Source organism: Hibiscus syriacus, unplaced genomic scaffold (assembly GCF_006381635.1).
Source record: "Hibiscus syriacus cultivar Baekdansim isolate YM2019G1 unplaced genomic scaffold, ASM638163v2 tig00116995_pilon, whole genome shotgun sequence".
Classification (NCBI taxonomy): Eukaryota; Viridiplantae; Streptophyta; class Magnoliopsida; order Malvales; family Malvaceae; genus Hibiscus; species Hibiscus syriacus.
The window spans coordinates 597,057-610,477 of record NW_024063511.1 but is presented as its reverse complement, the minus strand read 5'-3'; the positions used below and the strand labels follow the sequence as shown (position 1 = coordinate 610,477).

At 34.8% G+C, this 13,421-nt stretch overlaps 1 protein-coding gene and 1 pseudogene across 1 annotated transcript; one reads left to right on the top strand and one right to left on the bottom strand.

Moving 5' to 3' along the window:
* Positions 1-6,200: 6,200 nt before the first annotated feature.
* On the top strand, positions 6,201-8,002 carry LOC120193425 (annotated as a pseudogene).
* A 761-nt stretch (positions 8,003-8,763) lies between these two features.
* Positions 8,764-10,397, bottom strand: LOC120193424. Its single transcript, XM_039195923.1, has 6 exons — positions 10,343-10,397; positions 10,191-10,264; positions 9,736-9,768; positions 9,407-9,484; positions 9,157-9,222; positions 8,764-8,841 (listed from the first exon to the last, which is right to left on the bottom strand). Exons 1-6 carry the CDS (start codon positions 10,395-10,397, stop codon positions 8,764-8,766), a joined length of 384 nt encoding a protein of 127 aa, XP_039051854.1.
* Between the last annotated feature and the right edge of the window lie 3,024 nt (positions 10,398-13,421).

Below are 13,421 nucleotides of genomic sequence, written 5' to 3'. Positions count from 1 at the left end.
TAGGTACTTAACAACACTTGCATTTGACTTACAAATTGTTTATGGACACTTTCATAACGCGGATGCATGTAGGCAGCATCTCGTATATATCGCTCTAGCCATAAAATGCCAAAACCACAAGCCTACTGCACCTCTATCTCTATCGGTGGGAGGTAGAAACTGTGTACTTCCTGTCGTCAAACGCTCCAAGCACATGCATACGAGAGGACCACAATCCCCTCAGGCTTCCGGCGTTTTTGTGGCGCCGGTCTCGTCTCTGATAACTGTAACATTGAATTCTTTGGCTTCTTGTTTCCAGAATAAGTCAAATAATTAATCGCATCCAATAATTTAGCCAAATGAGAGCTCCATACCTTAATAATATCTCTCAAATCAGACAATGATATGTAATTTATCATGCTGTCATATACTATTGTCTTTAGGGATGGGAGATGAAGCTCGATGAGAAGCCAATGAGTACGTTCCAAAACAGGAATAAACACCTGCATCGAAATGTAATAATTCAAATTGCACACTTATTTATGAACACCTTTAAAATATTTAAACAAATAAATACTAACCTTATCGACTCCCACCATGCAGGATAAAGTTTAGCTTGTCCATTAGCCAACACATATGATTCATGTCGTTGATTCTTCAAGTGAACTACGTGAAAAGACGTCGGCATAATTGTATATCGCGTATTTTTTAATTTTTCTTCAATTTCCTTATTATTAGAAGACGTGACACCCATGCATCAATATTCTGTTTTACAAAAAAAGATATATATTAGTGAATTACATAAATTAAAAAAAATTAATCAAAATGAAATATAAGAAGAAATATAAGACTTACCCCCCATCGAAATAGGCATTGTCTTCAACCCCTAATAACACACCCCACCAAGACCGTTCAATCAAAAAATGCATATCATCGTTGAGTTTGTATATGTCAACGTAAAACCCTTGGCTCCGCTCATGTAGATAAAAATCAACTACGTTCTTAGCCCAAAGGGTATTATCCAGAATTGTTTCCAGTAGTTGTTTCCTCTCCACTTCATCTGCCGGAATGGTTCTGGCTGGTAACTCATACGAAATCCAACAGTCATCCATCATGTCCAGCACGTGAAGGGGTTTCTCAATAATTTGATATATTACGCCGTGTGAATCGGACTCTAGAATGTTGGAAGGGACCTCTTCAACGATTACAGTGGCCTCTTGAACGGTGGGAGGGGACTCTTGAGGGATGATAGGGGCCTCTTGAACGATAGGGGAGGCCTCTTGAACGATGACAGGTGAGTCGGGCTTTTTCTTACGGATTCTTCACACTATTGGGGTGAACGGAGACGTAATGGCACGTGCACGCCGTCTGATGCGTGAACTCCGTCTTGCAAGAAAAACCCAACGTAGAGCATCCACCTTAGCGGGCCGCTAAAAAAAATTAATACATAAATCAGTAAATAAACAGACATGATATTAAACAGTGAAAACAAAGACAAATATATTTCAAACTTGCACGGTATTCACCCAAGTCATTATTCTATCATTGTTCACAAAATGCATCAGATAACATTACAGAAGTAATCACTTATATAAACATTTAAAAGGACAACATATAGGTTTAGTGCAGGTTCAATGACAACATAAAGAGTAGTAGTTTATTCTTGAAACTTAAATTTTCAACACTGTGAAGTTAGTATTTGTCTTTGTCTTTTGGTTGAAGTAATGTAATTCATTCAAGTTTCAATTTGCAGAAGAAGAATAGAATCTGAAACTTAAAATCGCAACACGAATGACTATCACAACGCGAAAATGACTATCGCAACGCGAATTTGACTATCGCAACGAGAGAATCGCAATGCGATTTTTATTTCGCATTGCGATTCTTTTGTTGCGATAGTCATTTTCGCGTTGCGAAAGTAAACTATTATTCTTCTGCAAATTGAAACTTGAATGGATTGCATTACTTCAACCAAAAGACAACAAAAAACAAATACTAACTTCACAGGGTTAAAGAATAAACAGTTTAGCAGTATTGGCAGCAACCAAATGAATTTACTAACCAATCCATTCAAGTTTCAATTTGCAGAAGAAGAATAGTTTACTTTCGCAACGCGAAAATGACTATCGCAACGAGAGAATCGCAATGCAATTTTCATTTTGCATTACGATTCTTTCATTGCGATAGTCATTTTCGCGTTACGATAGTCATTTTTGCGTTGCGAAAGTAAACTATTCTTCTTCTGCAAATTGAAACTTGAATGGATTGCAATACTTCATCCAAAAGATAACAAAAAACAAATACTAACTTCACAGAGTTAAAGAATAAACAATTTAGCAGTATTGGCAGCAACCGAATAAATTTACTAAGCAATCCATTCAAGTTTCAATTTGCAGAAGAAGAATAGTTTACTTTCGCAACACGAAAATGACTATCGCAACGCGAATTTGACTATCGCAACGAGAGAATCACAATGCGATTTTCATTTCGCATTGTGATTCTTTCGTTGCGATAGTCATTTTCGCGTTGCGAAAGTAAACTATTCTTCTTCTGCAAATTGAAACTTGAATGGATTGCATTACTTCAACCAAAAGATAACCAAAAACAAATACTAACTTCACAGGGTTAAAGAATAAACAGTTTAGCAGTATTGACAGCAATCGAATGAATTTACTAAGCAATCTAAGTGAAATGGTTAATCTAAGTGAAATTACAAGTAAATTTATCATCAAGTTAAATATGAAAAATATTAAACTTACCTCGTTGCGTAGAGTATGAACCTCATTCTGCAACGATGCTACCATATCACGTAGAGCGGCTACCTCACCACGTAAAGTAGACACCTCAACACGCCATACACCATTGTCATCGCGCAAAGTACCGACCTCCTCACGCAAGGCATTGACCTCATCACGTAACTCCCCTAACTTATCCCGTAGAGGTGGAGGTGGAGAACAGGGAGATAAACGTCGTGGCATCTTTGTCGGTCGCCTATCATGAGGTGATGGTGGAGAAGATGCTCGATGATGTGACAGAATATGTGATGGCTCTCGTTGTGGAGGTGTATAGTCGGGTCGATCAGGTGATGGCTCTGGGTGAGGTGATGGCTCTCGAAGTGGAGGCTGCTCATCATCCGTGCCATCAAAAAAATGCTTACTAGCTTGCCACCAATCAGTGGCAAGCTCAGCTTCGTGGGTGTCAGCCTCTGTAATGGAGTGTTCCTAACAATATAAAAGCTCAAACAAGTTAAACGTGTACTAGTAATAACTTGTTTATAAATATATGGTAGTATTTGTGTTAACTTACATTATTTATTGTCGTATACGGTAGTAAATCTTTCCATTGCTGCAAGGTCCGTTTTCTCTTCCAGGAAATAGCCCTAGGAATATCATTAGAAGTTTTTAATGCATATGTCTGCATGACGGGAAATGCCTCAAATATCCAAATCTACAAACAATATAATAACAAACATTAGAAATTGTTAAATAATTAATTATAATTTTGGAAACATTATATAAAAATTCTTACCTTAAAGGCCCAAATAAAGCCTGACAAAGTGTATTTGGAACCATCGCCACGCAAACTTTTTCGATCATCAAAGGCAGACGACATCTTATTCCATGTAGCTTTCCTAGATACGAACCCCACGGAAACAGGTTCCATGCATTTAGGTCCCTCTACCAATTTAATTAGATCATTAGGAATAGGTTGTCTGGCCTCTCTGCCTAAAAAGCCGGCATGCAAAAGTATTAGAAGGCATACTCAGACAACATCGACGTCATCTATCCGAGTAAAACCATCTTTCTTATTCAATAATCTCGTCAAGTCTTCCACGTGTAAATTCCACTTCTCCATTGACAGCTCAGGAAAAACCCGGGATAACCATGATAGGTGGGTAATATGTCTAGTGTACCGACCTACATCATCGTGTCCGAAGCGTAGACCGGTGATTAAGCAAAACTTCTCCCGCCCAAAACACGTATACGCCGGTGGAAAATCAAACCATAGCTCTTCATCACGACGTTGTATAGTCTCTGGTAGATCGCTAGTCATGGTTTGAAGAAACAGATGGGTCAACATAGCATCTCCACCCGGATGTTGTACTTTCAGCCATGGCCCGAAGCAAGTATCCTAAAATTTTCTTTGTGCAGGTGAAAGCTTCGACGCAATTGTTTTGGCCAGGCTTACTTTATTTCTTAAGGTCAATTGAGCCGAATAAAAGTTCTACAAAAACAATAAACATACCAAGTTAGATAAACCAAAAACTACACTGTGAAGATATACCAAGAACAATAAACATAAAGAGTAGTAGTTTATTCTTCAAACTTAAATTTGCAACACTGTGAATTTAGTAGTTATCTTTAGGGATGGCAATGGGTCGGGTCGGGTCGGGTTTTTGGGCCACCTAACCCGACCCGAGAAGAAAGGGTTTTTCACCCGTGACCCGACCCGACCCGACGAAATTAAGGTTTCACCCGACCCGACCCGAATATATGACTTAGAAACCCGACCCGAAATAATAATAATAAAAATTTTATTCAATGAAAACAATGACTTAATTGAAAAAAATTATATATGGAGGGACATTATTGTAATTATCCCTAAATATATAGGATAAAATTATATATATTTTTCGGGTCGGGTCGGTCGGATTTTTTTCACCCTAAACCCGACCGAACAGTACATTTAAAAAACCGACCCGACCCGACCCGAACCCGAATTTTAAAAAAAAAGATCGGGTCGGGTCGGGTCGGAACCCGTCGGATTCGGGTTGAGTTGCCATCCCTAGTTATCTTTGTTTTTTTGTTGAAGTAATGCAATTCATTCAAGTTTCAATTTGCAGAAGAAGAATAGTTCCTGAAACTTAAAATCGCAACACGAAAATGACTATCGCAACGCGAATTTGAAAATCGCAACGCGAAACAAATCGCATTGCGATTTGTCGTTGCGATTTCATTTCGCGTTGCTATTCTCGGTTTCAAATACTAAAATTGAAACTTGAATGGATACATTACTTCAAAAGACAAAACAAAGAAATACTAAATTCACAGGGTTTAAAGACTAAACAGTTTAGCAGTATTGGCAGCAATCGAATGAATTTAATAAGCAATCTAAATGAAATGGTTACAAAACAAGAAATACTAATTCACAGGGTTTAAAGATAACCCTCGGTGGTTGATTTGGTTGATTTTCCATTTCTGACTGTGAATGATGTGAGGGTGGCTCTGAGAGATGGTGATAGACGTATTTCGCCGGAGATGGGGACTGATTTCGTCGGAGATGGGGAGGATGTCGCCTTAGAGAGAGTGAGATGGAGATGGGACTGAGTTGTGATTTAGGGTTTTAGGTTATGAGTTGCAATTACGGGATATACTGTGGACGGTTCAGTGTTCCGATATATTAATATTTGTGTTTGGAATTTGAAAAAAAAATACGCGTTACGATAATAATGGCGCTTTGAAAATCGCATTGCGATAGTCAGCATCGCGTTGCGATAGTCAGAATTGCGTTACGATAGTAAGAATCTCGTTGCGATAGTTAGAATTGCGTTGCGATAGTCATAATCGCATTGCGATTTACATATTCGCATTGCGATAGTCGGAAAATCGCAACGCGAATTTGGAAAATCGCATGCATGATCGCGTTGCGAATCTGGAAATTGATTTGCGATACGGAGATCGCGTGCGAATTATGATCGCATTGCGATTTAGTTGATCATTTTGACAAATCCAAAAAAATTTGATTAAAATCGTATATTATAAGACATTTTTAGTCACTGAGGTTATTTTCTCTTACTTTTTCTAGTTATAATCTTACATTTCGTGTCATTATCACAACAGAAATTATTATAAATTTAAATATAATAAAATATTATTATGAAAAAGTAATAATACGGCAGAATAGACACAAATATGAATTAAATACAACTATAATCTTGTAGTTGGACATAGCCGTATTAAACACCGTAATTCCTGCTGTGCTGAATATGGCAGATATAGACACTTCATTTTGTCTTGGCTGATATTGTGAGCATCGACAGGTTTTGTCCGAAACAATATCAGACAATCTCAACAGCAAAGGAACAGAATTAATTTATAAAAACACCAAGTTGCCGCGCTTTTATATAATCTAAAACACCACTTTTCAGTTTCTCATCGTCCACCACCCTGCAGAAACTTAAAATCGATCATCTCGTAGGCTTCCTCTATTTTTCGAGATTTTCTATCCATGGAACTTGTCACCTCAAAATCCGAATCGAGCCCTGGAAGAACCCGTTCATTCACCGTCAAAGGCGACGCTATCGACATGAAGTGCATCAAGCGACGCCGAAGAGATCATTCCAATGGTGCACTAGGCTGCAATAATCAACAGCTACAAGGTGATCAACCTACTGCAACTACAGTGAAGAGAAGTTCAAGATTCAGGGGTGTCAGCAGGTTGTTAACATGCACTTCTCTTTTTCTTCCTTCGTTAAAATGCTTTGAATTTCTAACGGTGCAGCTGATTGTTACATGCCCAAACAGACATCGCTGGACCGGAGGTTCGAAGCTCACTTATGGGATAAGCGTCGTGGAATCCAACAAGGAAGAAAGGAAAAAAGGTATTTTCCAGTTTTCGTCTTATGAAATCCGCTTTCTCGTCAGATACTACACATATTTTCTAATGCCATGATTGTTTTATGTCATCTGGCTGAACCTTGGATGAATTTTTGCTGGATGGAACAGTTTATCTCGGTGAGTCCTTAATTTTGGAGCTCCATTTTGTTTTTTTGGAGAAAATTAAATGGAAAACAGGCCATCTTTTGATACTCTTGGTATTTATTAGGAGCTTATGATGAAGAAGATCAGCAGCTAGAGCCTATGATTTGGCTGCAATCAAGTACTGGGGAACATCTACTTCCACCAAATTTTCCTGTAAAATTACTGTCTTTGTTGACCTCAGAGTTCTTTTCATTTCTTTGATGCCATGAAAATGTCTAATATAATCTATTTTCCAGATATCCGATTATCAGAACGAGGTTGAGATAATGAGAAGTGTCACAAAAGAGGAATACTTAGCCTCTTTAAAAGGTAATTTCGTATGTCGAAATATCACATTATTATTCAGACTCGAGTATGAGAATTAGGTACAAATATATTCGATTTTTCTTAAGCTTTGCGGGATATTCCAATACTCATCTTTGAATGTGTGTCAAACACGAATATTAGACATAAATACTTCACGAAAAATGAGAGTTTGATTTTTTTTCTTCCGTATTTATCATGGGTTTTATAGGAGAAGCAGTGGGTTCTCAAGGGGAGTTTCCAGTACAGAGGAGTAGCGAGGTAAACATATAAGACAGAATTTTAACCATTTTTTTATCAAAATAATTGAGATATTTTACTAATGCACTGCAGGCATCATCATAATGGGAGATGGGAGGCAAGAATAGGCAGGGTTTTGGAAATAAATATCTTTATCTTGGAACATACAGTGAGTTCTTTTTTCTTTTCTTTTTTTTTACTTCAGACACTAAATTTTGTCCAGAGTCAGTCTCGAGTCTATGTTCGAGCTAGATTCAGAATAAAAACTCTCGATTGAGTCCGATGCACGCTCTTATTGCAGGTACACAGGAGCGCACATGCTTATGATATTGCAGCAATTGAATATAGAGGGATCAATGCAGTAACCAACTTTGATTTAAGTACGTACATCAGATGGCTAAAACCAGGAGCCAATGATGCCCTTGTTTCAGATCAAGTTAAGACAACCTCGGCGTCTAATCCGCTCTGCCAACATCGAACTTTTTCCCAACCGAGCAAAGAAATTGCTTACCTCCTTTAACTCCAATGCCTTGATGGCAGAACCCGTAGATATCCGAAAGAAGGCCGTCGTTAGTCATTGTCCCCATTCATCATCAGCTCCATCGACAGCATTGAGTCTCCTCCTTAGGTCTTCGATGTTTAACAAATTAGTCGAGCAGAACTTGAATGCAAATCACGACGAAATGAAGAGAACGACACAAAGGAAGTGGCCGAGGTAGACGTTTGAAAATGTCCCCATTATGTGCTCCGGCAACAGAAGCGTACCGTCTGGTTTAGAATCCGAAGAGGGTAAGCTTTCATCATATGATAAAACAGGACAGTCCATGTGGAATGATGCCTTAAATCTTTTAACTTAACCGCCACTGATGGTTCTGAAAATGAGTAGGTTTTAAGTTGTTTTTTTGTTTTGTCCGAGTGTGACATAATGAACTCTTGCAATTGGTTACAGACCAGTTCCATGAAGAACAGTTTAACTTATTTTATTTTCTAAATCACATGTTGGAATCATTCTTGGAGAAGATAAAAGTATATATGTAAAAGTTTTTTTTATATATTCGGAGAACATAAGTTTATACTCGTAAGTATCGAACACAAGAAATTTACCAAAAATCGAATAATCAATAATACATATTCAGAATAAACTGAATCAACTGCTTAATAAGGTATACAAACAGTTAAACAACAAGAAATTATTCGTCATTTAGCTAACTAAATCTTATGTACTTGAAATTGTTATTATATTGATATGTATACCTTAATATTACTTATCTTTTTGCTCTCTAGCATAACAGTTTTTGGGGAATTAACCCCGGAAATAAAATCAAAAAAGCAAAAATTAAAGCCACAATAATGGCATGCCCCAAAACCAATACTGAAATTGCAATCCTGAACAGTTTTCTATATTGTACACTATGTTAAAGTTAAACTTAGGTGACGTTTTGAATCACACCTCTGCAGGCTTCTTGGCCCTTCCTCTACATTATTGATACCATCTTGCATGATGGCATCTCGGCCTGATCGTACCCTCGGAAAAAATATCTGCAAAGTCTTTCAGACCCCGAAACAAACCAGGTAAGATTTTTATATACGACGATATGCATGCCAAAATTTAGACATGGTAGTTATCAGTTTATATTCCAGCAGTGACTACATAACCGAGAATAGTTTGCATATCAAAATTTTGGCAGTTGAGATGAACACATTGATCGGGTGATATATGACAGATAAAGCTATCATATTCAAAACTAATATTGATACCTGGTCAATGCACACTTTATTCGACCACAACAGGTTTACGTACAATACGAATGTCAATGTGTAGCTGAAAGAGCACAAGATATTTGAACATTTATCTATGAACACATAAAGATACCTTTGTAGTGGGAGTTCCCGAATGTGTGAGTAAAAAACGAGATTTCCCAGAAAGTTTAAGTTGCTCCTGCAAGAAAATGTCAAATCACAGATTATTGCCATAAGAACATTGACAGGATGGACCAACCTTAGGCTATATTTTAGTGCAAAAACGGGGATCATATAAAAATGTGATGGAATGAAAACATAATCATACTTCAAACTCAAAAGGTGCAAACAAACTAAAAGGTCATCTTCAGACTGGTGCCAACCTGCAAGGCTTCAGGCATGTTTGCTTTTTTGCCACCAACCATGTTACAAAGGTACCAAAAGCCAGCATTGGCAAGATCCTGCCACAGAAGAGAAGTGTGTAAATTCTGTTGAATAAAAACAATAAAGAAACTGCACAGCCAAAAACAAAATCCACTCTATCTAATATCATAGTCTTTTCATCATTGCCCCAACCACTCCTTATTCCAATGATTACAGGGTAAGAGAGCAACGAGGATCAGTCAAATAATGCAATTTCCCGCCCAGAAACACGCATTCAAATTACATATAGCAAAGTAGAAGAAAAGGTAATATATATATATATATTTACCTGCTTATATTCCAATGAACCTATTTTTCCATCCTGCAAGTGAGCAAAGGTGGAAAAGCAAAACAGATCAATATATGTGTATATAGATACTATAACCCTCCAGGAACAAGAGAAAGAAACGGAAAAGATCGTAACACTCCTTTATTTATGGAGAACCACGTTTCATTAGTAAGTTTAATATCTCTTGACATGAGGCAAACGAAAGAACATAAGAAGAGACACGGCCACTGTGAGCAAAGGTAGAAAGCAAAATAGATCAGGTACATGTGTACTATATTCTATGATCTCCAGGAACAAGATAAGAATGAAAAGAATCAGCAATGCTGATTTATGTTTCTGGAGAACAAGCTTAATATGACAAGAAAAAAAAACCATTAAGTGTTGTGCCATATATCAAAAGCTTCTAAATAACATTAACTGCAATATCATTAGAGAGAGAAAAAAATAATTCTCACCAGACCAGAAATCATTCTCTGCAGCGCATCCAAATCATATTCAAAGTTGGAAAGATTCTTACGAGCCTCTCTACCTGTTTTACGTATATGAACAACATTCGAGATAGTAAACTATTAATTCTTTTGATCTATCCAATTTGATCTCTATTTACCCCCAAAACTAAGCATATTAACCACTAGCCCAAAAGCAGAGAGCAAATAACGCATGATATGGTTGATATTCTAACATAGAGTTCAAATGTTCCAAACCCACATTATTATATTGAAATCATCGCAGATTCATCTCCACAATGAGAACCTAGAAGCATTTGAAACAAACATGTGTGATAATAGATATATTTTGACAATTGATTAGATTTCAATTTCAAATTTTAAATTCACCTGAGAATGTTATCGTATTAACTTTTTTCCTAATATGTTTGAGTCTGGATAATTTTTTCTGCAGTTAATTTCATCTAATTCAATTTAAATAGTAAAAAAAATAATTTATTCATCTTTTTATTCAATGTTATCCTATTTTTTAATATCGTAATCAAAACAAACATTACAAATTTTAAGGTTGTTTATATAAAAAAAGGTTTTTCATATATAGGATTTAATTTTGAGGAATGTAAATAAGTTTAGTATGTTTAATTAAGATAGTTAAACAAGAATTAAGTAATTTCAGTGATTAAATGGACGATTATTCTTAGAGATCTTAAGTTCAAGCATTAGAAATTATAAAAGTATTTAAGTTTCTCTTGCCAATTGTAATCTCTGTTGCGAAATACGGCTATTGGATATAACAAAATCTCAACTGATAATTTGAGAAAATAAAAATGAAGATAAAGAATACAAATTTACGTGGAAAACCCTAAATAATATAGGGTAAAAACCACGGGAAAAGATAAAATAATTTCACTACGAGAAAATAGGAATTACAATTTCTCTCGATCTAACAAGGAGAAAATAATAACAATTCTCTCTGATAAAATGAGAAAACAACTCTCAAGAAACTCTCTAATTCTCTAGTATTGGGGAGAAAACTATAATGATTTGAGATGATTTTGAAGTTAAATGGATTAGGATATTTATAGTTGAAACTTAAAGACTAATATTGTAAATATCCTAAAATACATTGACTAAATTGGATAATTTTTCCTTGTCAATTTTCAATTAAAATGTGCTGCCAATTTTGCCAATTTGGACATCGAATTCACTCACTTTGCAACTGTCAAATTTTAACTTGGACTTTCAACAAGCTCATCTCAAATGGTTGAAAATCTTTATAATAATACTATTATAATCATCTTGATTAATAAAAAATTAGGATGGTTGAATACTAATCAAATTTGATAAGTTCGATATCAATTAATTTTATATATTTTTTTTTGGAAAATGTAAGTTAAATCAATTTTTTTAATAATACAATTGAATTTATAATAAAAACATTTAATTGATTTCAAATAATAATTTTATTTTATTTTTAAAAATAATATTATAATATCCTCCTATATTTTTTAATGTATATTTATGAGGCAAGAACAATCAGTTCCCTGTTGATCATATTATTTTGGACAGCCCGTGTCCACGTGCTGTTGATAAAACTAAAATCTTACGGCCGATATGTAGAGTTTAATGTGCAACTATCTTTTTCTTAATTCTAATGAACTTCTAGAAAGACTAATTAAATTACGTTTTTTATTCTTTTCATATATAGCAAAAGGAATTTACACGTAGGAATATCTATGCATGCCGCGGTTTCGCTATCAACTTGGCAGCCAAGGGCCCCACCCGAATAAAATACGAAATAATTAATAGATTTTCATTAAACTAAAAAAGCCAGATATATAAGGGTAAACTACACAAATCATCATTCAAATTTATTCATATTCTTATTTTGGTACTCAAGTTCAAAACTTTTCAATTTAATAACTAAATTTTATACATCAATTTTTTTATGACTCATCGATTAATTACTAACAGAGTGATGACAGGACATTTCAAATTAATTTTTTCCCACTTGTTTAACTTTTCAACTTTCTAATTTTTACGTCTGTTTTCTTTTCTAAATTTCTTTTACTCTCTTATTTTCAAACTCATTTTTTGTAACGCAATTAAATCATTACTTTTAACTCGCATCGAAACATCAAACCATCAGTTTATCATAAAAAATTAATTAAAAAAGAAGAAAGGATAAAGAGAAGGTGAAGAGATTGAATCAATGTATGAATCAAACACATGTTTCAACATCTTATTAAACAAATTCTAAGCATCTTTCATATTTCTAAACTTTACAAATCAATTAATTAATAAGTTTAAAAAAAATATTTGTCAGATATTTCGTCAAACGATTCTAAAGTTAAATATCTCAATTTTAACCGTGTAACCATAGAATTTTAACGTACATCTTCGGTTAAAAACAACTCTCTTGTTCAATCAATTATCCCTTTTTAATATACCATCAATCGTCGAGTTATATAAAACATAATCTCACATATACATTCGATCAAACAATCGACATGCATACAAAGCCATCAAACTATTCTACAAAAATAAATTAGACCCGGAACTCTCCATCTTTAATACATTATTTCATTTCCTAAACGTAATCGATAACAAGCTTAAAGCACAAAAAAAACAACGAAAATTTATCAAAACCCTACTTTTAAGCATCAAATAGCGAACGATAAAAGTTTGTTGTATGTCACATCCATCATGAACCCTAAATCAATTTTATTAAAATATAGATTTTACATTCTTCTTAAATCTTCAACTCTATGCCTATGTTCATACATTTCTTGGATTGAGTTCTTAGAGAATGACATATAAAAACTAACATTAGTTAAGGCTCTTGACACTACGATGTTTGTTCTTTGAGAAAATTTAGGGTTTAGTTTAGGTTTTTTTATGTTTTTCCTGTAATTATTTTTTATGTGGATTTTATTATAATTAATTTTTTTTTTCGATAAATATATTTAAAAATTAGTTTATTAGGTCAGGTTATAATACCGTGAAATTAACGGGTGAGTGTCCAAAAAATTTAATGTATATAGTTCGGTTATTAAAATCAAATTGTTTAAATTAAATGATTAAAATAAGAGTTAAAAGAAAATTGAGTGATGACTTATGTAGTTTACCCGATATAGTGCCTACCATTAGCCATTAAGTTGTGCTAATCCTTTGTCGCCTTTCTTTTTTAATGTTATATTTTTAAAAAAAGTAAATAAAATCTTCATTTTGGGACCAATT